General features: G+C 49.6%; 1 protein-coding gene across 1 annotated transcript in view; it reads left to right on the top strand.

Annotated features, from left to right (window-relative positions):
* Positions 1 to 11,376, top strand: part of FBLN1 (fibulin 1) — a 78,784-nt gene extending 67,408 nt beyond the window's left edge. Inside the window, exon 17 of the mRNA XM_084749767.1 lies at positions 10,781 to 11,376. Within this exon, the coding sequence (XP_084605893.1) occupies positions 10,781 to 10,920 (140 nt within the window). The 3' untranslated portion in view covers positions 10,921 to 11,376. The remainder of the gene's footprint in view (positions 1 to 10,780) is intronic.
* The last annotated feature ends 15,703 nt before the right edge of the window (positions 11,377 to 27,079 follow it).

The following is a 27,079-nucleotide window of genomic DNA, read 5'->3' as shown; positions in this document are numbered from 1 at the left end:
GTTGTGCCCACCCCAGCTACGCCCACACCCCGAGCACACAGCATACTCTCTCTACCTCTCAGTAAACTATTCATCTTTTTGTTGTTGTTGTTTTGGTTTTGGGTTTTTCGAGACAGGGTTTCTCTGTGTAGCCTGGACTATCCTGGACTCGCTTTGTAGACCAGGCTGGCCTCTAGTTCACAGTGATCCACCTGCCTCTGCCTCCCAAGTGCTGGGATTAAAGGCGTGCGCCACCACACCCGGCCTATTCATCTTTTATAAACCACCTCAGGCCCCTTCCCTGCATTGTATACTTTTTATACCACTGCCAGGCAGCAAACAGTGTAATACACAGTCTGGTGGTGACAAATCCTTCAGAAAGGGAGGTGGCCTAGGGCTGGGGGTGGGGGGTGGGGGGGAGAACATACCACTTCAAATCTGGATACTGGGGGCTCTTGGCAAAGACCAAGAAACCTGGGAAATGAGCCTCAGGCAAGCTGGAGGAGGAGCCTGAAGGCTGTGGGAGCAGCATGCACAAAGCCCTGAGGCAGATGTGCTCACTGTACTGAGGTACTGCTCAGGCAGAGGGAGAATGGAACTGGGACTTTGGGACCCTGAAGCCACAGGAAGGCCTCTGTGACTGAAGAAATGAAGGAAGCTGACATGTGGAGAGAGGTGTTTCCTGGGCGTGGCTGTCACGATTCTGCAGAAGGGCAAGAGGATGGTGGCTCTAACCATGGGGGTCTGGTAGGAAGCAGTGATGGACAGATAGTGATATAACTGGAAAGGCAGGTCATATTTGCTGATGGGACAGATAGGGCACTGGCTTGATAGCAGGTATTTGGCTCTGAACAGCTGTAAGGTAAGTGGCCAAAGCGGTGACAGGAAAATGTAAGGTCATGAGCTGCTCGTTCAGACGTTAGGTCTATTGGGCTTGTCAAAACCCTCAGAGATGTGGCTGAAATCATGGGCTGGATCCTTCTCCAGAAGGGATGGTAGTTAGGGCCTCAGAAGTTGATGAGCTCACTAACATGGGGAGAGGAAAGACAGAGAAGAGCCCAGATTGAATACAGTCCAAGAGATGGAAGAGACAAGGAGTAGCTGGCAACGGGGGCAGAGGAAAGGCCTGGAACCCGGGAAGGGCTGCTAGGCTGTACTGCTGGGAATCAGACTAAATGAGGACCAAGGGGTCACCATCAGGTTGGCAACACAGAAGGCTTGGTGACCTCCCTCACTAAGGCTGTTTCCATGGAGCCAGGACAGACACATTGGCTGGGGGGGAGGGGGAGGAGGCGGGGTGTGCACTGGGACCTGGGTCCATAGTCCTGGGACCACTTTCTGGAAAGTTGGTCAACAGGCAGAACCTCACAATGGGATGGGCAAGTCCAGGAACAAATTGAGAAAGGTTTGTGAACCTTTCTCATCGCTGACAAGGGAGTGACTACTAATGCTTCTTCTGCACACACACACACACACACACACACGCACGCACGCACGCACGCACGCACGCACGCACGCACGCACGCACGCACACAGAGACACGTTTCTTGAACACATGTGTACACATGACTAGGAGGTAGCAGGCCCTTGCATCCATCGGGTGTTCAGAACCCCTGGGGGACCCTACTATCATATTTACCTTCTGGAAGGTGAGGATGAAGGGGGCTGCAAGCTCGAGTGGGAACAACGGGGCCCGGCCTAAGGGCCTGTGTGGAGGACAGAACACTGATAAGAAGAGAACGGGTGACCCTGAGGCTGGAAGGAAGCATCAGCTGAGACCGGCTCCAAGTTCCTGGCTCTGGGGAGTTAGGTAGGCTTTGGGAATAGAGTTTTCTTGTCATCGTGAGTGACAGTTAGGCCTCAAACCTGGGCAGGTGGCTGAGGTGCTCACTGACATATCAAAGGACCTATGGGCCGGGCCCTTCCAGCATCCCTCAGTCCCTACCTGTTACAGGGCCGGGCCCTCCCAGCATCCCTCAGTCCCTACCTGTTACAGGGTCCTCCATGCTGGCATACCCCACCCCCTAGCCTAAACTTTTCCGGCCCAGGAGTTGAGCTACTCTTTCCCCCAGCTGCCCTCCCCTATGTAATCCAGCCATTTTGAGTACCTGGCCTTTTCACTTGCCCTTTGCCTTCCTGGCCTCTTGGTCTGGCTCTCCCCTCTCTTCACCGCACTTTCCTCCCTTGGCTTAGGGTCGCGTCCAATCTGGACTCTCCCAGATGTCTCTGCCTCTAGTTATGCTCTCCCTTTTATCGACAATAAACCTTCTCCTCCACCATACCTAGGAGTAGCCATGTCCTTTCCTTTTTGTTTCTTACTTTTTACTCAATGACAAAATACCTAAGAGAAACAAGATAGGGCTCCTTTCAGCCCACAGTTCTCAAGGGCACACAGGTCAACATGGCAGACAGGGCACGAGATTAGCTCACATCATGGCAGCTAGGAAGCCTCGGGCAGGTAGTACCAGTGTTCAACTGCCTTTCTCCTTCATCCCCTTTGTATAGTCTCTGGGTTCCTATCCCATCGGTGGCCCCACCTCACCCCAGTTAATCCTCTGGGAATCTGAGGTGTGCTCCTCAAGGCTCCTTGGTGACTCTAAATCATTTGCATTGAGTGTGAAGACTGACCCGCCACCAGGAGGAAGGATGGAGGTTTAGGAGCCGGTGGCTTAGGTTTCGGTATTCTGTTCATTTGGGGGCCATCTGTACATGGTTGAGTAGGGGGCAGGGGCGGGGAGCACTCCGCAGGTGTGTCAGTGGGACTAGATCAAGGCAGGGTCACAAGAAAAAGGGAGGCAACACCTGCTCCCTTCCAACACAATTACACTTCTTACCAACTCAGTCTAAGTAGGAGCTCCAGGTGGCACATCTTCCCAGAACATTATCCAGACTCCTCGTTTGGCCACCCTGAGCTTTATTCTCTCCCCTAATAAGCCACAGAAAATGATAGCAGTGGCCCTATCACAACCAGCAGTTGTGTGTGTGTGTGTGTGTGTGTGTGTGTGTGTGTGTGTGTGTGTGTGAGCCCAGTGCTGCAGAAATGCTGGTCCCCTGTCCCCAGACACAGCTCTGGGAGATGTAGCGCTAAGCTGGATCTCTTGACATTTCCCGTCATTTCTCCCCAGGGCAGCTGCGTCCCAGGTTTCCTCCTCCACTTGGCTGCCTGCAGGTGTCTGCTTGATGTATCTGCTTTTGCTCACTGGAGACTTGGGGCGGGGCACATTTATAATAATCCCAAAATATGGCTGATGAGTTTTGCTGAAACATGTTGAGTGACATTTGGTATTTTAAATATGCAGCCTAGACACCTGTCCGGCCATTATGGGGTTTCTCGGGCAAGCAGGGAAGGCAGGGTGTGGGGAGTTCAGACACAGCCCTAATTCCTGGGCTGATGGCTCTAGAATTCCAGACTCTCCTGCCCAGTTTGCTGGATGGTTTTTTTTTTTTTCAAGAATTACTTGTTTTATTTTTATGTGTTTGAGTGTTTTGTCTACATGTATGTATGTATGTGCACCGTGTGCATGCCTGGTGTCCGTGGAGGTCAGAAAAGGGTGTTAGATGCCCTGGCACTAGTATTATCAATGGTTGTGAACCACCATTGGGTTCTGGGAACCAAACCCTACCCTTCTGCAAGAGCAGCAAATGTTCTTAGCCACTGAGCCATCGCTCCAGTCAGGGGAGGGGGCATACACTGGAAGCATTTATGTGTTGAGTCACATGGTAAAGTGACAAACACGCTTGGCTTTGGGATCAGTCCTGCCTGGACCAGGACCCATGGCCCTGGTGGCTGGAATTTGGGACATCTTACTCTCAGAGCACCACTTTTGCCCTTTTCCTCCACATGAATGAATCTGGTTATCTTCACAGATCAATGGTGGGGACCAAATTCAGCATGGTCGCAGGTATGGGGACCGGGGTGAGGAGGGGTCTTCCTCTTTCCCCACCCAACTGTACCCTAGTTTTGTATAGATACAAGTCAAGCATTCCTTACTCCCCCCAAATACAAAATGCTCTAAGAGCTGAGACTTGCTGAGTGTCTGAGGCCATGAGAAAGACGTCCCACATGGTGAGATATCCCACGTGGTGAAACTCGGCTTCATCTGCAGCATCTTGTATGAAGGACTGTGTGTTCAAGGCAGATGTGAAAACGGATGAACTTCACATTTAGATGTGGGGTCCCTCCCTACCATTTATCAGGACCTGTGTGTGCAAACACCCCAAAGCCCCCATCACTTTGGTCCCAGGTGTTCCTGACGGGGGAGTGCTCAGTGTGAGCCAACAGCTCTCCCACCTTTCCTTAACCTCCTTGCTCTGGCTCAGGCTGCCTGTCCCAGCCTGTGGTCCCGATCCTAGGGAGGTTTGCTAAAATCGAGTGAGGACTTCTTTCTGGGTGTCTGACATGGGGTGGGAAGGGCTTGCTACTGAGGCCAGACAGCTCCTCCTCCCAGGTGGTAAAATGTTAACACTTTGGGCTATTGGTGATTATTTCCCGGTACTTCCACTTGTGGGTGAAAATTTCCAGCTTTCTCGGTTACACTCAGTGCTTGACTCAGTGGTCCATGCATTCAGTAGCCGTTTGTTGAGTAAACCAGGCAGAGGGAAGCTCCAGGAAGCAGGCATGCAGGAATAGCCCTCAGCCCTCAGCCTTGGCTTTACACTGCAGTAGGGAGACCTATCAGTGAGGAGAAAAATGTGCCCCACCCCTAGTCTGGCTTCAGGTAGGGAGAGTTTCTTACCCTCTGCATGGTAATGACATGTGGCTTTCAGACTGTCACCTGTGCCTTCCCCCACCTCCCCGACTCAAGCCGCCGTCTGTTTCCTCGCTGTAGCATCTTGACTAGTCATCTCGCTCTTTCAAATGCTCTGACAGCCCTGTCCACTCCATTACACTCTTGTCAGTTCGAATCACAGCGCTTTCGTGTCAGAAGCTGAACTTGAGACCGTGTGAGGCTTTGCATGAGGTCACACAACTGGCCAGCACAGAGCCGGCCCAAGAGCCAGAGGGTATGACCCTGGGTGTCTGAACAGAATGCCTGAAAGCCAGTAGTCGGTGTACAGAGAACCCAGATGAGTTTGTGCCACTTCAAGCAATTGGTAGACAACTGAATTCACTATGTGGAAAGAGACCGGATGGGCTTGGTGAGGGGTGGCTGAGTGTGCGGACCACCAGCCCCAAAAGACAGTCTTCCTCTGCTGGCTCTGTGTTCTTTGTGATCAGGATCAAGGATCCCAGAACATCAGCTTCAGGTTACACCGCAGAGCTAGATGTGAAGGTGAGCTGCCTCAGGGGGCTACATTTTTCTTTCTTTCTTTCTTTTTTTTTTTTTTTTTTTTTTGGTTTTTCGAGACAGGGTTTCTCTGTGTAGCCTTGGCTGTCCTAGACTCGCTTTGTAGACCAGGCTGGCCTCGAACTCAGTGATCCACCTGCCTCTGCCTCCCGAGTGCTGGGATTAAAGGCGTGCGCCACCACGCCCGGCTACATTTTTCAATGGGGGGAAAACAGGCTTAATTATATCTCTAAGAGGTGCAGACACGCTGAGGAGAAATACCAGCAGCACCTGGGACCTGGAGCAGACATGCCTAAGATGAGGATTTAGAAGGTTAAGGCTGTTGAACTCAGCACCAACACCCACTGTGTGTGTGTGTGTGTGTGTGTGTGTGTGTGTGTGTGTGCACGTGTGAATACAGGTGCATGCACGCACAATGCATATGTGCAAGTCAGAGGCCAGTCTTTAGCGTTGGTCTTTAAGCAATCTTCTACCTTTTGTTCAAGGCAGAGTCTCTCATTGGCTTGGAACTTTGCAGAGTAGGCTAGGAACTCCAGGAATCCTATCCGGCCCCTCCACCCCCACCTTATCTTGCCATCACTAGGGTTACAGGCGCCTGTCACCACACCTGGCTGATGAGTGCTGAGAATCCTAACTCAGGTCTTCCTGATTGCTGATTGCAAGGCAAGCACTTTCCCCAATAAACCATCTGCCCAGCCCCTCTTTTCCTTTTCCCAGAGCCTTTGAAATGGGAATACTCAGCCAGGTGTGGTGGCGCCCACCTTTAATCCCAGTGCTCCCAGAGGCAGAGACAGGTGGATTTTGTGAGTTTGAGACCAGTCTGTTTTACAGAGTGAATCCAGAACAGCCAAGGCTACACATAGAAACACTGTCTCGGGGGGGAAAAAAAACATAAATAACTAAATAAAATTTAAAAATTAAAAAAAGAAAGAAAAAAAGAAAAGGGAACGCCCCACTAGACGGGATTGGCATGTCAGGCCTGATGGAAACGGGCCTCTTCCTGTCACACCGGTTGGCCAAATATGCCCTTAGCCAAGCCTTCCATATCTCCTAGCACTTGCAGGACAAAGATTTGTCTGCTTGTGTGTTTTTTACATTTTATTTTTTAAAACCTTTGTACAATATATTTTGATCATATATTTTCCTGTTCCTAACTCCTCCCAGATTCCCCCCACCTCCCTCCCCAGCTCACTTCATGTTCTTTCTGTCTGTCTCTTTCTCAAAAAACTAAATCAAACCTTTACAACAACAACAACAACAACAGTGCACATAAAAAACCATAGAGTCCATTTTGTGTTTGCCAACTAGGCTTACATTTGAGGCCCTCCCTAGAATGGAGCTCATTTACCCAGTGACTGCCCTCCCCTAGCAGGTGTCAGTAGCAAATAGGTTCTTGATTGGGGTGGAACTTCATGTCCTGCTGTGTGTTCCGGAAGACGAAAGATGCTGTTTCCTTGGGGAAACATCCACCACCTCTGACTCTTACAATCTTTCTGCCTCCTCTTGTGCACAGATCCCTGAGCCCCGAGGGGAGAGGTTTGATAAAGACATCCCACTTAGGGCTAGCTGCTCTAAGGTCTCTCACTGTGCACTGCAGGACAGCACTTCGGTGAGAGAGCCTAGCCTCCTCCGCAGAGCGCTACAAGAAGCGCAAATTCAGAATAGACTCAAGGGGAAGAAGACGTACAGTGATGGTGGCCATGGTGGACCTCACGGGAAGGTGATGGCACCACAGCACAGGAGGAAGAAACCGGGGAGTGCCTCCAGAATTTACAAGCCAATTTCTGACTCCCAGAATGGGGCTCATGACTCCAAGTTTGTGCCATGGCCCACAGCAGCCTATGGGCTCCACGGAGGAAGGGACTGTTTGCTCCCAACGAGTATTTACAGGAGCTTTAGGCAGATCAAACAGAAGGAAACGCTGCTTGTGAGGCACAGTGATGTATTCCTGGGCAGTGTGGCCTCAAGAACTGATTTCCTTCCCTTTCCTCCCGTTCTCCTTCATCTCTCTCAGCAGTCATGGCTGAGATCCTGCCAGCTCCCTGTCCAAGCCCTGGGGATGGTGGAGCAGGCATGAGCACTGTGCCATCTCTGCCCTGAACGGGAGGCTAGCTGGAATGTTCCCCTGAACTGGGCAGGTGGAGCGTTACAGTGGAGAGCATGTCCTTCCTGTTCTCTAGGCCCCTATGTGCCCTTCACAACCCAATTTAAATATCGGTACCTCTGTACAAATAGCCTCAGATTTCCCTCTGTAGATCGACCTCTATGGGATAGTGGGTAGATGAAAGGGTGGCTGGAAGAATTGATGAGATAGATGGGTTAGACAAATGGATGACTGGGTCAGTGGGGTGGATGGATGGATGGATAGATGGATGATGGATGGATGGATGGATGGATGGATAGATGGGTGATGGATGGATGGGTGGGTGGATGGGGCCATGATGGATCAATTTGTTGGTGGATAAGTAGGTGCATGGATGGATGATAGATGGGTGGTTGGATGGGTGGGTGGATGGGTCATGGATCAGTTGCCTGGTGGATAAGTAGGTCCATGGATGGATGATAGGCGGATGATGGGTGGATGGATGGGTCGGTGGATGGATGGGTGGGTGGATGGGTCATGGATCAGTTGCCTGGTGGATAAGTAGGTGCATGGATGGATGATGGGTGAGTGAGGAGATGGCAGGTGATAGGAGGATATGAACAAAGAATTGGCACCAGAAACAGCCATTCATTTGACATCTGTTGAGTGCCAGATGCTAGGGACCAGGTGGGTTGTTTTGTCATCTTTCATGAAACACTGAGGCCTGGTTCAGTCAAGGTGAGGCCAAGAGAGTGAAGGTCATGCTTGAACTAGTGAGGTGAAGGAAGCATATTCTCTGAAAATAGAGATGCAAGAATGTGTGGCTGGGCTGGAAAGGTGGGATCCAGGTCCTCTGAGGGATCTAGTGTGGGAAAAATAGCTTTGGGCTGAGTAAGGCTTTGGCTAGTTGGAGGTACCACATAGACTTTAGGTCAGAGCGGGGAGAAAACAGAAGATTCTGGATGAGCAGGAAGGGACACATTCCTTCAGCCTGCACCCACGTGAGCTCTTGCTTAACCCAGCCAGCATCTCAGGCTGTCTTTGGTCATCTTTCTTGCTATATGCAAAAATCCTGAGCTGCTACAGGCTCTGAAAATGACTCGTGTCTGTGATGCTGCCTGGCATCTGGAGGCCCTGTAGTCTGCCTTTCCCTAAGGCAGAATGTGTTTTAGTGCCTTGTCCCACCGAGTGACTTTTTACAAACCAAACAACCAGCCAACAGTATGGAGCTCTAGTCTTCAGCTATGACGGAAATGGCCCTTCATGGATTCCTTGATATGATGGGTTTTGGTGCAAATATTTCCTACCCATTGGAGCACAGAGATCACATTGAAATATTGTTTTATAGCCAACATTGAAATATTGCTTGTTTTTATAGCCAACAGTTCCCTCTCTCTCTCTCTCTCTCTCTCTCTCTCTCTCTCTCTCTCTCTCTCACACACACACACACACACACACACACACACACACACACACACAATCCAGGGCCTTCTTGCTGGGAAGTGCTCTGCCACTGAACTACATTTTCTTAAAACTTTATTTTGAGACAGGATCTTACTTAGTTCCCAAATTTGGCCTTGAACTTACACTGTAACTCAGGGAGGCCTTTAACATTCAGTGTTCCTGCCTTCACCTCTCAAGTGCTAACAGACCTGGCCTCACATTTGTTTGGTTTCTGATTTTAAAGACTGCTAGGTTTTGGAGTTTTTGTTTTGGTTTGTTTTGTTTTGATCTCCATCCACAGAAAAGGCAACTGAGACTCAGAGCAATTAGGTAACTCCTCCAGCCCAGGTCAACCACACTCAATCCCTGAGCCCTTATACATGAGCTCTCTCTTATCTCGTCTGACCCAGACCCACTGTCTGCTACCGCCATTGCATTCTCCACATCCTTTTTTAAAATCTTATCTATTTTTCTGTATGTGTGCACATGTGCGCGTGCGTGTACACACACACACACACATACACACGGAGTCCATTCACCCCTTCTGCCGTGGGTGCCAGGTATCAAACTGAGGTTATAAGGTTTGCATGGCAAGTGCTCTGTCCACTGAGACACCTTGACAGCTCTCTCTCCCCATTCTTACATAGTTAGATGTCAGGCACCTATCACAGATGCAGACATGACTGTGTGTCTGAACTGTGAACCCTGTGAGAATCCCACGAGTATCCAGGAATGCTCCCTCAAATAAGATACGCCAACACGCATGTCATCATAAAGATGCAACAATATGATCAACATGTAAACATTATGCCAACATGTAAATGCAAAGTGATCCTTATTGTTTCAGATCTTATTCAAGTTGGGCATGGTAGTTCATGCCTATAATCCCCACAAACGGGGTCCAGAGGATCACAGTTTGTTTGAAGCCAGCCTGGGGTTTCAAACCCCACTCCCACAAGGATATAAGATTTTGAAAATAAAAGACATAAGATTTTATGTCTATGTCACACACTGAATTTTTTTTTTCGTCTTTTGAGACAGGGTTTCTCTGTGTAGCCTTGGCTGCCCTGGACTCGCTTTGTAGACCAGGCTGGCCTCGAACTCACAGCGATCCGCCTGCCTCTGCCTCCCGAGTGCTGGGATTAAAGGCGTGCGCCACCACGCCCGGCTCACACTGAAATCTTGTGCGTCATTTATATGTAATCAACAACGTATCTATATCTAAATTATATTTTGAATGAAATATCTAAATTACACAAAATATCAGTATTTATATAAGATATATTTTAATTTTTAAAGTATGTACATCTGAATAAGTCTGTGTGTGTGGATATGTGCATGGGAGTTCAGAAGGGGCCTTGGATTCCCTGGAGCTGGAGTTATAGGCTGTTGTGAGCCACCCAGTGTGGGTGCTAGGAATTGAACTTTTATCCTCTGCAAGAGCAGCATGCACTCTTAACCCTTGAGCCGTCTCTCCAGTCCCCAGAAAATTATATTGAAAAACACTGTTTAATAGCAACAAAGCAGGATCTGATCAGATTGTGCAGACATTTATCACACCACTGTACTGTGTAGGCCCCAGGCATATCACCTCTCAGGCTTTCCTTTGAGCAGCAGCCTTTTAGCCATGGACAGAGAGCTAAGGACACCTTTGCTCTCCAATGGCTGAAGTCACAGTGGCTGGGGTAGATAACCCTGTGAGCCTGGGGCCTAAGGAAGAGGAAAAGTGTCACACATGGGTTCAAAGGAGCCCTGAGAATATTATGGACTCAGCGCTGTGACCCCATCCAATCTGGCAGGCAGACCTGGCCCTAGTGATGGAAACAACTGAGTGACCAGGATGGAAGGGGATGGTTACCCTGGCGACTCAAGCATCTGCCTCATCTAGAAATTGCCAAGGGATCCCCTTTCCCAGATGATACCCAGGTTGCTCTGTGCCTGCTGACATCCAACAACACGCTTTCTTCTTCTCTCTCTCTCTCTCCAGGTGTCGTGCGCCAAGTGCGGCCCATCGTGGGCCCATTTTATGCCGTCCTGAGGCTGGAGATGAATTATGTGTTGGGGGGCGTGGTCTCCCACCGGAATGTCGTCAACGTGCACATCTTCGTCTCCGAGTACTGGTTCTGAGGGCTGTCTCACAAGCACAGCCAGGGGTGCGCCCCTCCCCCTGGCCAAGTCCTTATGGCCAGTGACTGCCAGGTTCTTGTCTATACCCCTTGAGGCTTTGTGTTGGTTTGTAAGGCCACATTCATTAAGCTGTGCTGTATCAAGTCCAGCTGATGTGCTGCGGCACTTAAACACTAAGTCCAGTTGCTCAGCCTGTGGTCGAATCCTTGCTTTTTTTAGTGCAAAGGCAGAATCTCATTCCCTTTCCCTGCCTGTGGGCTAGGCCTTGCTAAGGATCAAGGAAGGAGTATTCAACGCAGCAGTCCATCTGAAAGCTGAGGTGACCAGTCAGACTGCATGAGGGTTGACATTTTGGCATTCCTTTTTTTTTTTTTTAACCCCTAAACCAATTGGGCCCTGTGTGGCTGCTGTAGAGAAGCATATAAATAAATGTACAATAAATTCTCCCTAAAAGCAGCTGACAAGCATGCCTCAGGGGCACTTAAAGAGGTGGGATTGCAGCTCTGTTCAAAGGAGGGCCCCATGGTGAAGATGTGAGCTGCAAGGTTTGTGTGTGGCCTGGTGTCCCAGTGTGTCCATAGGGGGTGGCTGGTGCATCCCTGTATGTTTGTGGGCTTGCTGATATGTCCCAGTATGTCTGTGGGAGTGGCTAGTAGGTCCCAGAGTGTCTATGGGGTGGCTGGTGTGACCTTGTATGTCCATGGGGGGTGGCTCATATGGCCTCATGTCCATGAAGGTGGCTGATGTGTCCCAGGGTGTCCATAGGGGTGGCTGGTGTATTCCAGGGTGTCTATAGGGGTAGCTGGTGTGTCCCAGTGTGTCCATACGCTGGTGTGTCCAATGGGGGTGGCTGGCTTTCTTTGTACCCTGCAGCCATTTTTCCTCACAAGGGTAAATAAGCTTTTATGACCTTCCTGAGAGTCCATTACCCACTCTCTGGATGGGCTTCTGCTAGCTCAGGGGTCTTCCAAGAGCTGGAGGACTTCAAATCTCCCCTAAAGCCTAAAGACTTACTCTGCCTTCCCAGACTCAACAAAGGGCCAAGGGACAAACTTAAGCATCATTCCTCAGGCACTTTCTACCTTGGTTTTTCGAGGCAAGAGCTCTCATCTGCAAAGAGATGCTCGGGACAGCCTGCGTTCTTGAGAGATCAGTGCTAATAGCACACAAGGGAACCAGGAAAGGGCAGCAGAGCACTCCCACAACCCCCTACTCTCCTGGCTGACAGAACCAAAGATGGAGAGCCTGCCTCCCAAGACCCAACAAGGTTCTTGGGTCTGCTCTAGCAAGTAACCACCTGAAATCAGCTGTATGGGGTTTTTTTTTGGGGGGGGAGGTGCTTTTTAATATTTTATTTGAAAGTTCAGATATACATGTTGCCTAGCACCAGCCTCAGAGCCAAACAGCTGCTATCTTCATGAGCTCAGGGGCGGGCCTGCTTGTAAAAGATCATCACAGCTGGGCTTGTTGAGTGTTGGCATTCCTTCAGTGGAGGGGAGGGGTCAGAGAGCCATGGGCCCCTCGCCTGGGTATCCAGCCCTTCCTCTCAATCACTTGTATGCAGTTCTCAATTCTGCTCTAATTGAGTGCAACCTTGAGGTTTTGGGGAGGAGATATAGTATACAGCGTGGGGAGGACAACGAGAAGGAGGCCATGTCTGTGCAGCTGTGTGGGAACCATCATCCATGCTGGTTGTAGACCTTCCCGTGTGGGAACCATCATCCATGCTGGATGTAGACCTTCCAGTGTGGCTCCTTGAGAGGCAGCCACACTTCTGCCTGTGACACTTCACCCACACTCTGTAGCTAAGTCTAATAAACCCACTAGTTCATTACTTCCCAGGGAAAACTTGGGTTTGTCTTTGGGACCTTAGAAGGTGGAGCTTAGTTGCTTTCTTGGTATCTCGTAGAGAGAAAACTCTTACAATGATACAGCAAGGTTGGAAGGATTTTACTAAGAATGCCAGAGCATCTAGCGCCTAGATTCCGCTCTTGGGTTGCTAAGGGTTTAGTTGCATTTTGAAAATATGGCAATAGGATAGGACAGAATGACTCCCAGCTTTATGCCCACTTTGCCCACCTATTCTTTGAAAATTGTACAGTAGACAATAGGTCTATTCTCTCTGGCCCTGATCTTGGACCCCAAACCCAGAACCATGTTCCCAGAAAAGCAGCTTTCCAGATAGCACCCTCTCCATGACATAAGAAGAGCCAGGCTGTTGCGGAGGGTGGAGGAGTGGAGCTACTGGTCAAGGACAGTTGCTGTGACAGTGCCCTGGGGTAACATGCCGGGCTTTGAAGCCCATGGAGGACATGCTGAGCCAAGTTCTCGCCAAGGCCGCACTGTGGCCCTAGCTGTGGCAGCCACTGGAGTCTCAGAAGCGAGCGAGGCCTGTTTGCCACTTGGCAAAGCAGAAGCATCTTATTCCACAGCCCATCTTGGCAATTTGATGGTTGCTCTTCACAGCCCCATCGAGATAATTGCATAATTAATTGCGTGCAGGTAAATTCACCCAGGGGAGGAGGTTAACAGGGGGTGGGGGCCCAGCTTTCCACTGCCCTGGAAAGGCGCCAGGCAGCCTGCGTGCAGACCCTATCATGGGCACGCCTGCCAGTGTGCTTGGGGGCCCTTGGCATGCTCATGAGACTTCTAGGGGACAGCTCTGCTGGAACCTGGTGACCTTGTCACTTCCTGTTTACACTACAAGCTTAAGTCAGAGGCTGCTGCTGAAAGCAGAGGCCCCTGCAGGGCGGTTGGGGTGAGAAGGCCTCTCTGCTCAAGGTTGGAAGGAGTGGACTTCGGCCAGTCCATTTTCTGGATGCTTCTGGAAAGCACTGTCCATAACTTCTACTCCCACATACACTCCATGCCACACACCTCCTCGCTGTCCATAAAACTACACATTGGCTCAGGGGTCCCAGGAAGTCAATCTTCAAAGGACTGGGTCCCAGTGGGCAAAGTATTGGAGTCAGAGAAATGGTCCCAGAACAGCCTTAAGTCTTTTAATTTCCCCTCTTGGCTTGCTTTCTCTCTATTGCCTCCAATCTGGTGCAGCTGTGGATGCTGGGAGAGGGTAAGGGCAGACGGGGTCAGGCCAGGGTTGCTGCCTGCTCTCTATCCATCAACAGTCTGCCAACCCCAGTTTCCCTCCCTGTTACACTCTTTCTTCCTGTGCATAAAGCTCGGGGACAATGCACAGGTGTATGGAGGCTTATGAGATGTCATCTTGGTGCTTCAGTGGGAGTGGGGATGCTCTAGTGCAAAGAAGGCCAGAGCCCCTCTCCATCACTCAGCAACCCACCCAGTGCATCCCCAGCCTGCTCTGGAGACAGACAGGCAGAGAGTGAGGTAGAGAGAGGAGTCAAGGTGGGCTAGAGTGGAAGGAATATGGAACATGGGACTGAACCAAGGAAGGAGGAGTCACGGGAGGTGGGGCGGGGTGGGGGAGGGCGGGGAGCAGGACCCAGCATCCACTAACACAGTGGTTCTCAACCTTCCTAACGCTGCCACCCTTTAATACAGCTCCTCATGTTGTGATGACCCCCAACTCCACCACCATAAAATTATATTCGTTGCTATTTCATAACTGTAATTTTGCTGCTGTTATGAATAATAATGTAAATATCTGTGTTTTCTGATGGGTTTTAGGTGCCCCATTGGCAGTTTTCGATCCCCAAAGGGAGTAGCAACCCACAGGTTAAGAGACGATTCTCTAAGGCCATCCAAAGTGTCTGTCAATTGATTCTATGGGATCAAATTCCCACATCATAAATGGGACGTCTAAGTGGTCATGGAAGCCAGACACAAGGTAGCATCCACAAGCGACTCTTACCTTTGTCCTGCCGTGAGGCCCTCACCAGCTGCACCAGGGCCACACCCAGCTGCTTCGCCTCAACTACCACTCCTGTGTATGGAGCCTGTGGTGATCCTGGCTCAACACCCATTCTGCACTTCTCTGTGTAAAGTCACTTCCTGCCAGCAGGGGCTACTTCTCTTTTAGTGGGGCACGCACACACACACACACACACATAAACACCATCCTCACCAAGTGGTTTGGCTCAAAGGAATTATCCCTATGTTATTTCTTCTATGTCACCTCCAAATTAGGGACTTTGCTTGAAACTGTTTCTCCTCAGCCTCCCACCCCCAGCAGGGGCTACTGGAACCTTCCAGAAGCCCTGTTTTGGACATTCAAGCATACTGTTCCCAGATCACAACAGAGGAAACTCAAGTGTTCTGGTACCTGCCTGCATTGATGGGGCACACTGGGCTAGGTTGGTATCTCTGATGAGCAAAGAGAAGCCCTCAGCCTGTTATCTGGCTGGGATTTTGAGTCTTGGGTGTTTTTTAATTTCAGACTTCTGTGCCGTACAATTCAGCAGAGTTTGCTCACTTAGGAGAATACAAGGAGTTTGTTTGTTTGTTTGTTTGTTTGTTTGTTTGTTTTAAGGTGAATGTGTGCTTTCCTGCCAACTTTTCTGTTGATCACAGTGCTGGAGTAGCAGAGGACTCTGGGTAATCTGTGCAACTGGAGTGTGGCCTGGCTGGGAGGTCAGTGATTTAGGGAAGGGTTCTCCAGTGTTCCGGGGATAATCATGGTGGAATGGGCATAGGAAGAGAGCTTAGCATCCAGAAGCTCAGAGACTGGCACTCAAGACTCCAGAGTCTACTTCTAGTAGAAGCTGTAAAGAAAGACAATGCAGCCGGGCAGTGGTGGCGCACGCCTTCAACCCCAGCACTCGGGAGGCAGAGGCAGGCAGATCACTGTGAGTTCAAGACCAGCCTGGTCTACAAAGTGAGTCCAGCACAGCCAAGGCAACACAGAGAAACCTTGTCTTAAAAAAAAAAAAAGAAAGAAAGAAAGAAAGAATGACAGACAATGCACATGGCACAAGGGTAAGCTGCCTAGAGAAACCTCAGCACTTGGCATGTGCTACCACAACACAAAACTTTCAGATCAATGTCAACTCTTGCCATGTGGCCGAGGGCAGTGACGAGCCTCAGAACCCCGCCATCTGTTCTTGCCTGCAAATAGTATCCCACTCAGTTTTTATGTGAATGGGCATTTGCCTGAGTGTGTATGTGTGTGCAGAGTGCCGTGAACAAGCACAGAAGTCAAAGCTGGGCGTCAGATCCCCTGGAACTGGACCTAGAGGGGGTTGTGAGCCACCACCATGTGGTTGCTGGGAATTGAACCTAGGGTCCTTGGAAGAGCAACCAGTGCTCTTAACCACTGAGCCACCTCTCCAGCTTTCAAAAGCTCTTATAAACAAACAAACAAACAAAAAACAGGGTCTTACACATGCTAGAGAATTGTTCTATCACTGAGTTACATGCCAGGTCCTAAAGCACATTTTTTTCCTTCCTTCCTTCCTTCCTTCCTTCCTTCCTTCCTTTTCTCCTTTCTTTATTTTTTCTTTCTGTTTTGTTTCTTGAAATAGGGTTTCTCTGTGTAGCCTTGGCTATCCTGCAGCTTTCTCTGTAGACCAGGCTGGCTTTGAACTCAGAGATCCATCCACCTGCCTCTGCCTCTTGAGTGCTGGGATTAAAGACATGTGCCACTACACCTGGCTTTAACTTTTATTTCTCAGATAGGGTCTTTACTCTTGTATCCCAGGCTGGTCTGGAACTCACTACCTAGCCCCAGTTAGCCTTAAAATTACAATTGTGCTGCCTGCGCCTCCCAAATACTGGGATCATGAATATGAGCTACCATATGAGTAAAGCATACACGTAAAGGGCAGACATCTCATAGTTTCTTGCAAAATGAGGCATGAATTAGAAATAATTTCTGTGAAAGATAAAAGGATTATCATAATTGAAATCACCTGACTCAGATGGGAGTGCTAACTCACGCCTGTAATATCAGCATCTTTTAGGGCAGTATTAGCACAGTGAATCCAAGTTAATCTGATTTGCATAGCCAGCCAGCGCTACATATCAAGACCCTATCTCAAAACCCGAAGAGGTGGGTGCTGGTAATGTGGCTTAGCAGTTAAAGAGCGTTTGCTGTGCAATCATGAACACTGAAGCTTGGAGCCCAGCATCTATATAATATGCTGAGCATCCACCACACACCTGTAACCCCAGTTCCCTGGGGGGGGGGGGACAGAGACAGGAAGCCCCCTGGGGTTTGCCAGCTTCTAGCCTAGCTAAGAAAACCTCAGCCCAGGTTTAGGGCAAGACTTTACCTCAAAGAGACCTTACCTTACCTCAGAGAGAATGGAAGAGGACACCAGACTCTCTCTTCTTGCCACCTTGGGCACCTGTACACATGTGGCATAGACTCATACAAATACATAAATAAAAACAAATCTTTAAAGAAAAAAAAAGCAGAGAGAAAGACTTGAAAGATGGCTCAATGGTTAAGATCCTTGGCTGTTCTTGTAGAGGACCTGGGTTTGGTTCCCAGCACCCAATGACTGCTCACAGCTGAATGTTAATTCTTCTAGTTCCAGGGTGTCTGATGCCCCCTTCTGGCCTCTGTGGGCACTGCATACACGTGATGCACAACCCACATTCAGACAAAGCACCCATACACATAAAATAGCCAGCTGGGCATGCTGACGCGCACCCCTGTAATCCCAGCACTCGGGGAGACAGATCTCTGTGAGTTTGAGGCCAGCCTGGTCTACAAAGTGAGTACAGGACAGCCAGGGCTACACAGAGAAACTCTCTCTCAAAACCAAAAAAAAAAAAACAAGACCAAAAACCAAAAACATCATCACCACCATCATAAATAGCAAAGGGAATTCTAATACATGCTGTCACAGGGATGAACTATGAAGACAGTGTGCATGTGACACAGGACAAATCCTATGTGATTCCACCTATATGAGGCACTTAAATTAGTCAAATTCACAGAGACAGAAGGATAAAAATGGGGGTTGTTGGGGCTGAAGACCTGTTCAGAGGGGTTGGAGTATCAGTTAGGGGAAAAGTGACAGTTCTGGGCAGTGGGGCTGATGGTGGCCAATATTGTGAGCAGGTTCCATGCCATGCAACTGCACATTTTCATAGAAATGATTAAAGCCGTGAGTTCTGTCATGCATGTTTTACCAAAGATTTAATGGTGAATAAGAAACCAAAAGGAAAGGAGCCAGGGAAATGGCTCAGCTGGTAAAGGTACCTGCTCCCAAGAGAACCTAGTCCCACATGTTGTCCTGTGATCTCCATGTGCATGTGTGGCATGTGCACATGTACACACACACATACACACACTTTTTTTTCCTGAGATAGGGTTTCTCTCTGTAGCCTTGGCTGTCCTGGACTCACTCTGTAGATCAGGCTGGCCTTGAACTCACAGTGATCTGCCTGTCTCTGCTTCCTGAGTGCTGGGATTAAAGGCGTGTGCCATCACCGCCCGGCACGATTAATGTTTTTAAAATGTCTTAAAGAAAGTACTTAAAGGCTGCATGTCACTGTGAAGGCCCTGTCTTGCAGAATGTTGCCAGGGACCTCATCTCCATCACTTTTTTTTCTTAGTAGAGAGATGCCGCTGTTTGGATTCATCTGTCCTGCTGCCAGAGCTCATTGTTCCAGGCCTCTCTGAGGACACATCCACTGTACCAACGCTGACTTTGCTTTTAACTACAGCTTGCTCACTGCCACTGGAATTTGATGAGTGAGCAAACCCCTGGCCCCAGAGCAGAGGTCATGTGTGCAACAGCAGGACACTGGGTAGCTGAAAGCAGTTCCTCAAGGCCAGCATAGGCCTCAGCAGAGACAGCAACATAAGGCAGTGCTCAGCAGTAACTGTCACCACTGGTTTATCCCTGGCCTTGAGCTATTCACACCACTTCCCAGTTATTACTTATATGAAGTCATCACCTATGGTTTTACCTGTTGGCTGTGGGGGAGAAAAGGAAAGTGCCATTAGAAGAAGAGCCACTGAGCAATGGCAAACAGGAGCAATCTCTTTCTGGTGAAGAGGAAGATGGGAGGCTGCAATCCTGGTGACAGTGCTTGGTAACAGGACGTTACAGACACTTGCTGTAGTCATTGTCATCTTTGGGGATGCCAGGGGCTGAGGACAGCGCTCAGCGGTATATAGAAGCCAGGCAGACAGTAAGCCCTCTAGGGCCCTGGCCAGAATCCCGTGGCCTGAACTGGAAAAGAACGGCCAGCTTGAAGCACTGTGGAGATGCAGTTACCCTGGCAACACTAAATGTACATTTCAGACAAAGTGTAGTGGTGGTGGTGGGGATGATGATGATGGGGATGATGATGATGATGATGATGATGATGATGATGATGAAAGCCTACGTTGGAGACTTGGTTCTTCCCAGATAAACTGTGTGATGGGGGCAGGTGGCTGAGCCTCTCTGAGGTACATTAAATGACAATGATGGTTATGGAAGTTTCTAGTATAGTGCGTAGGACCGTGTAAGAATGTCCTATACAGGGGAGGCCAAGGACCCGCAGAAACAGCAGTGAGGGAACAATGAGCCACTTGTGATTCTGGCGGCTTATTCCTTATGCAGGTGGCAGGAGGAGGCGCAGTGTCCCTATGTATGAAGACAACACAAGTGACAGAGAATCTCATAGGGGAGGAGATGATGTAGATGCCAGCTAAGATGTCATATAGGCTGCAGCCTCACCAAAAGGGACAAGTGGGGGGGTGGGGAAAGGGGGTCTCCAGGTTTTCACTTCAGTATTTATTTTGGGGGTGGCAGTGTGTGGGTGTGACTGTACCATGGCACATGTGTGGAGGTCAGAGGACAACTTTTGGAAGTCATTCCTTCCATCATGTAGGTGCTGGGGATCCAGTTGGCCAGCAGGTTTGGTGGTTTAGTGCATTTACCTACTGAGCCGTCTTGTCTGCCCCAGATCACCACTTTTCTTCGCCCCCCCTTCTCTCTCTCTCTCTCTCTCTCTCTCTCTCTCTCTCTCTCTCTCTCTCTCTCTCTCTCTCTCTCTCTTCCTCTGTTAACCAGGATGGCATCACACTTGCAGCAATCTAGCTTGGCCACTTTACTTTCTCATGCACACACTGCTGGAGACTTCCACCTTGGCTCTCCCTCCGCTGCTGCTCACAAGTTCCCATATTTTTATTGTTGTTGTTGTTGTTTGTTTGTTTTTAGTTTTTCAAGACAGGGTTTCTCTGTGTAGCCTTGGCTGGCCTGGACTCACTTTGTAGACCAGGCCGGCCTTAAACTCACAGCGATCCACCTGCCTCTGCCTCCTGAGTGCTGGGATTAAAGGCGTGCGCCACTGCCGCCCAGCCCGATATGGTTTTTTTCCTCATCCTTCAATGCAAAGAATTTTCTAATTCCCACTGTGATTTCTCCTCCTGTTATTCAGAAATGTGTTCCCAAACGCGTGGGGACTCTCTGATGAGCTTTCTGTTATTACTTTCCTCTTTAATTGCACTGTGGTCAGAACACACTGTTGTGGGAGTTCAACCCTTTGAGATCTGCTGAGACTTGCTTGAGGGCCCAGCATGGGGTCTGTTTTGGTGCCCTGTCTTATCAGTCCTCTCCCCGGGCTGGCACCGTTGGCCCTGTAGCTTGTAGGGTACATTCCCTCCTTATTGCTCCACAGACCTAATATTTTGGATATTCACCCAGAGTGTGCCCTTTTCCGCATCCTCATGCAGACAACCCATACTTCCCTTGGGAATGCTGCCTTCACTTTGGAGAATTTGGGGTCGGGGAGAGGGGGCATTCCTCGAGTGTGGCTCTGTGAGTTCCAGCTTTCCTCAGCAAATCTTGAAGATATTTCTGCTTAGCCTTCGTTTCTCAAGAATCTCTCCTTCAAAGAGGTGAGCAGGCTCTGTTTGCTTTGTCAGCAAGTCCACGCTGTTAGCCCCCTTGTCTCCGAGGTTCCAGAACTACGAAATGCTTCACCAACTTGCGTGCCACCCTTAGGGGCTGTGCCATCTTCCACACGCCATTCCGATTTCATCCATGCGCTGTCCCAACAAGCTTGCAGCGGAGTTTTAAAAATCCGTGCCACACCATTACCTCCATCCCCCACCTGGCTTCCCTGTTAGCTCCTTCCGCTAAACGGGGAAGGGAGAAGCCCACACATCCTCTGGGTGTTTTCTTGCTGTGGGTCCCCACGCAGATCCCTAGAAAGCTTTGCCCTTCTCTCTTCCAAGTTCTTCTAAGAGGCGAGTCAGGGCAGCGACAGAATAAAATCCCTTTCACTCCCCAGTCGAGGGCAGGGTAGATGTTTGTTTGGACGGAGGACAGGAGCCTACTGCACACCCAAAGCCACACCGAGGGGGCATTCCAGACATTTCCTCGGTGCAGCCCAGCTTCAGAGGCAGCTGTGAAGAGCTCAGTGATGCAGCATTTTGAGGGTGTGTACCTTCCCTTTCCACACTTGAAGCAGCGGGGGGTGGGGGGTGGGATTCAAATCCGAGCTGGCATCTTCGGAACAAGGCTTTAAGAGTACATGGGAATGCCAAGCCCCAGCCTGGCGAGGTTCATTGAGCAGAACGGTATATATTACATATCCAAGCATGTGAAAAGATAGCTCCCTGCTCACAGCGCCTTAGCTCCCTAAGCCTTTTCATGGCTCTTCAAACATTCCAAAGCCTGTCTGGCTTCTGCTTGCTGTTCCCTTGACTAATAAATACCCCCTCCCCCCCCCCCCCCCCGCACCTCCAGGTCTTAATTTACACATTCCTCGTTAAAACTGTGCCTCTTGCTCCTCCTCCTATTTAAATCAGCGCCCCTGTGTAACCTTGTGTCATTGACTTTGAATTTTTCCCTTCTGGAACTTGCCATACTTTGTAGTAATGGGTGTGTGGCATTATCCTGACCCGTATGTTTAAGCTTCCCGGAAGCAAGGGCTCCTCCATATTGAACCTGCCCTGTGGGTTCCTGGCACTTTGGTATGTTCACATTTGGTTGTGCCCTACCTTTTCACACCTTTCCCATCCCCTGGAGCAGCCAGCTTCCCCATCTTGGTTCTAGTGGAGACAAGCCAGGGAATTTTCTGCGAGCCACACAGGTGAGTGGCCTAGGTGCCTGGCATGACTGTACTGGTTGGATCACAGCAGGCGCCTGGCAGTTGTAGGGATAACACGTTCACCTGAGTCATCTTTGGCAAGGGTGACCGGGCTGGGATGGAACATGCATGTGAGAATCTCCTCCTCCTCCTCCTCTTCCTCCTCCTCAACATACCCTTATCCCGCCAGGTAACGGAGTCCCGGTGGTTAGCATTAAGTTCATGTGCTAAAACAGCTGGGAGGAAGCTCATTTCCACACCCTGAGAAACCCTGTGTGTTATGATGCCTTTGCCACAGTTTGTTTGTAGTATTGTACGGTCATGCACATGTGTCTTCCTAGCTGTCTGTCGATGTGTGTACTTATGTTCCCGTGTATGTACGTGTATGTGTGCATTGCAGGTGGAGGTGAGCGATCCGTGTCACGTGTCCTCCTCTGTCTCTCTCCAGCATAACTTGCTGAGACAGGATTTCTCCAGGAAGCTGGAGCTCATTGGGTCCCTCCTGTCTCTGCCTCCCCTACAGAGGGATTACAAGGGCGGGCTGCCGCACCTAGCTTTCCCCCATGGGTGTCGAGGATCAAATTCAGGCCCTCATGCTTGCTTGGCAAGCGCTTTGTAGGCTGAACCATCTCCCCAGCTCCTTCTGAGGCCCCTGACTGAGAGTTCTGAATCCCAGGGAACTGTGTGGTCAAGCAGGCCCCTCCCAAGTGACCTGAGCTTTTGTTGTTGTTTGGAACTTTGTGTGTGTGTGTGTGTGTGTGTGTGTGTGTGTGTGTGTGTGTGTGGTGTATGTGTGTGTGTGTGGTGTATGTATGTGTCCCAGAGAGCTTGGGGTTGAAATAAGCTGGCTCCTACCACTGACCTGCCCTAGCCCAGTAATCTTTATTTAGATTTTTGTCTTGAGGCAAGGTCTTTTTGTGTTGCCCAGGCTGGCCTCAGACTTCTGAATTGAAAGTGATTCTCCTGCCTCTACCTAGCTTTAGAGTAATCCATAAACCCGCTATGGGCTGGTCTCTGAAGACATCATATGTCGCTCTCATCTTTCTGGCAGTTATCGCTGTTTAAAGTTTTACTTGACAAATGACGCAGCTGAGGCCCCAAGCCTTGCAGCATCTGCAGCCCTGAGTTCCTGCTCAGACCTTTTGACAAAAAGAGGAAGCACAAAAATGGGTCACAGTGGCGCACACCTGTCTATAATCCCGGCACTCAAGGAGGCAGAGGCAGGTGGATCTCTGTGAGTTCGAGGCCAGCCTGGTCTACAAAGAGATTCCAGGACAGCCAAGGCTACACAGAGAAACCATATATGGAATCCATATATATTATTATATATTTATTGGTCAAAGGAACAGCAATTAGAAGCCAGATAGGTTTTGGAACGTTTGAAGAGCCATGAAAAGGCTTAGGGGGCTATCTTTTCACATGCTTGGATATATATATATATATATATATATATATATATATATATATATATATATATATATTTATTTATTTATTTATTTTTAAGGCATCAAAATTTAAGAAGACAGTATTTGCCCTGGAAGTTTGCTAAGGGGTAAGGCCAAGGTTGTATTTTTCCACTGCCAGGGGTGAGGGTGGGGTTAGTGGAGGTGATGGTGGTAAGGATGAGGATGTTGGGGTTGGGCTGGTGGAGTGGTGAGAGTGGTTCTTTTGTGTGTGTGTGTGTGTGTGTGTGTGTGTGTGTGTGTGTGTGTGTGTTTCTTGACACAGCTCATTCCACGAAGTACAGCTGCCACAGCACCTCCTCTCAGGGAGACGGCATTGGAAGCTCTGCTCACACAGACACACAGACCTGGTCCCACCCTCAAATTCCTTGCCTGGTACTATAAAAGAAAACAAACCTCCAAATGCCACCAAAAAAAAAAAAAAAATGCCACACAATGAATCAGAAACACTGCCGCCACGGGGCACAAACTTCCAGAAAGCTGGTACTGCACTCCCTTACAGTGGTTGGGACACCTTTGTGGTTAGATGACTTGCTTTGCCTGGCCTGACCTGACCTGACCTCCAAGTGACTCTAGAATCATGGGGGGTGGAGGGTGGGGGGGAGGGGGGGAGGGGGGTGGGGGGAGGACGACAGATCCCATGACAAGAAACTAACAACAGAAAAGCAGCAAAAGTCATCATACTTCAAGGCTGGAGTTTGCAAAAATAAATAAATAAACATAACATGATGGCAAGTGACTTTAACTGTTCATCGACATTCTGCAGGGACAGTGTCTAAAGTCGGTTCTTTGTATCCTTCAAAGAGCACCCCTGCCCACCAGGCGTGGTGGCACACATCTTTGATCCCAGCACTTGGGAGGCAGAAGTAGACAGATCGATGTGAGTTCGAGGCCAGCCTGGCCTACAACGTGAGTCCAGGACAGCCAAGGCTACACAGAGAAACCTTGTCTTGAAAAACCAAAAAAAAAAAAAAAAGAAAAAAAAAAGAAAGAAAGAAAGAAAAAAAAGAAACAAAGAGCACTTCCGAAGTGTTTTGCTATTTTAGTAATGCAATATTAGAGACCTGCTGAGTAACAGTCACAACATATCTAGGAAAATATAATATACACAACACTGTTGAGAAAGATGGCTCCCAGAGCTGGAGACAAAGCTCAGTGGTTAAGAGCACTGGCTTCAGGCCGGGTGTGGTGGCGCACACCTGTAATCCCAGCACTCAGGAGGCAGAGGCAAGCGGATCTCTGTGAGTTCAAGGCCAGCCTGGTCTACAAAGTGAGTCTAGGATAGCCAAGGCTACACAGAGAAACCCTGTCTCAAAAAAAAAAAAAAAACAAAAACCCAAAACCAAAAACAAACAAACAAGCAAACAAAGCACTGGCTTCTCTTGCAGAGGACCCAGGTTGTATTCTCAGTGCCAACATGGCACATGGCATCTCACAGACATCTATAACTCCAGTTCCAGAGGATCTAGTGCCCTCTTCCAACCTCTGCGGACACATGACAGAGACCCTCCATGACAATAGTGGAGTGCTCAGGGGTCCTACTAACTGGGGTGTGGTGATATGAACAGTGGTGGTCATGGCTATGGAGCCCAACTACAGACCTGAAGGAGCAGGCCAGGTGCTCTGCACTCACTAAAGTCATCGTGCAGGTGAGACAACCCAGCGGGACGCTTTTACACTGCATCCAAACTCACACAGCTGTCTATGGTAGAGGCATATTTGATAACTGGTCTCTCTGAGATAAAGCAAAAAGTCACTTTCCAAGCATGGGGGTGGGGGTGGGGGTGGGGGTGGGGGTGGTCACGTGCATAATTCAGCCCTCAGGAGGCAGGAGAATCAAGAGTTTGAGATGAAGCCAGATGCGTTAGTTAGCTCATGCTTGTAATCCCAGCACTTGGGGAGGCAGAGGCGGGTGGATGGCTGTGAGTTCCAGGCCAGCCTGGTCTACAAAGTGAGTCCAGGACAGCCAAGGCTACACAGAGAGACCCTGTCTCGAAAACAAGCAGACAAAAAGAGTGTGAGATCAGCCTGCTCTGTATAGCGAGTTCCAGGCCAGGCTGAACTACAGAGTGAGAGCCTGTCTCAGTAATAAGGTCCATAATAGTTAGGTCCCTCTGCAGAGCAGGCAGCTCACTGAAAACCCTCCGAATGATCCAGTGCTACCTCAACAGGTGACCCCCCCATACCTAAAGCACAGGACTCTTCTCCCAAAAAATGAATCTCTCAGACCGAAGAAAACAAGTATTTGCCAAACGAGAACAAATTGCTATGAGAAAGGAACGTAAACACACCCACACTGAAGAAAGTAGGCATTTATCAAACAAGAACAGAATGCTCTAAGAAAGGAGCTTACAAACGCGCGCGCGCGCGCACACACACACACACACAAGGCGGTGTGGGGGTGGGTGCCTACAGTAAGAGGACAGAGCCCGGAACAAAGGAGCAAGGAAATTATTGAAGTGGAGGAAGTGAGCATGAACAAACAAGAAAGGAAAAGGATGGACCAAGCTGAAGACAGATCAGGAGCCACAGTTTTGAGCCTGCCCTGCCACAGAAGCTTGCATGTACCTACCCACCCTCCAGAGGAGTCCCTAAGGTGTCCTTCCCCATGGGTCAGGGTGCAGATTGTCTCCTTTTCCTCTGACTGACCACACCTTGAAAGTGACTCCTTATTCACCAGAGGGGCAACGGTTAAAAAAAAAAAAAAAAAAGGAAAGGCATTGTGTTCTGACTCACAGCCTCTTCCAGGAGGGTGGGGGAGGGGCGGATGCCAGTGTCTGAAGTCTTGATTGATCGTCTGTGATTATGACCTAAATTCAGAACACCCAGGTGAGAGCTGGGTTTCAGTGTTCTGTCTTAGGCAGCTACCTTTAACGGAGAGGGTGGGGCTGGCCCTGGAAAATGGAATTTGTAAAAACTGTGCCTGGAGACTGGGACGCAGTGGATACATCGCCCAGAGAGAACGGATCCCAGCCACAGTTGCACGCCAGCCCTGATTCCCTAAGCCAGTCTAAGCGGGAAGAGGGCTGCCTGCACGGCCAGCCCGGGCAGCACAGGGGGCCCCAAATGAGCAGAGCTGGACAGAGTCCTACAATACAGACGAGGCTGAGCCTGCTGATGCCACATTCAAAGCCTGTGGCCGACTGTGACCCTGATGTAGGAAGGGATCCTACATCTCAGAGGATCTGAGTAACTAGGGTCACTTGTCCTTGGGGAAGACTGCATGTTTGACCGTGCACCACACTCACTGTGTTTGAACAATGAAGCATTGACCTGGGAAGGCACAAAACCATAAAAATTATGAAGTCACAGAGGCCTGGGTTGACCTGGTGGGACTTTCTGATCTCTTGTATTTCCTTGTATGCGAATAGGAGGATGATTTTTACGCACAAAGCCAAGGGACTTGGACTCCCTCCCCCCCCCCCTCTCACACACACACACACACACACACACACACACACACACACACACCCCAGGCACCTAAAAGAAGAGCTCTTTCACACACAGCAGTACCTTCCAAGCCAACCACACGCAGCCTGGACCAGGTGACTGTGCTGTGGTTTGAGTGAGAGAATTGTCCCTCATGGGCTCCTGTAATTGAACTCCGGTCCCCATTTGGTAGCACTGTTTGTGAACCTTGTGGAACCTTTAGGAAGTGGAGCCTTGCTGGAAGAAGCTCATCACCTGAGCAGCCTTTGAAGTTTGGGAGCCTGACCCCACTTCCTGTTCTCCCTCTC

This window comes from Acomys minous, assembly GCF_964271855.1.
Source record: "Acomys minous genome assembly, chromosome: 12".
Lineage (NCBI taxonomy): Eukaryota > Metazoa > Chordata > Mammalia > Rodentia > Muridae > Acomys > Acomys minous.
The sequence above is the reverse complement of the archived record's forward strand: the minus strand, read 5'-3'. Positions and strand labels throughout refer to the sequence as shown.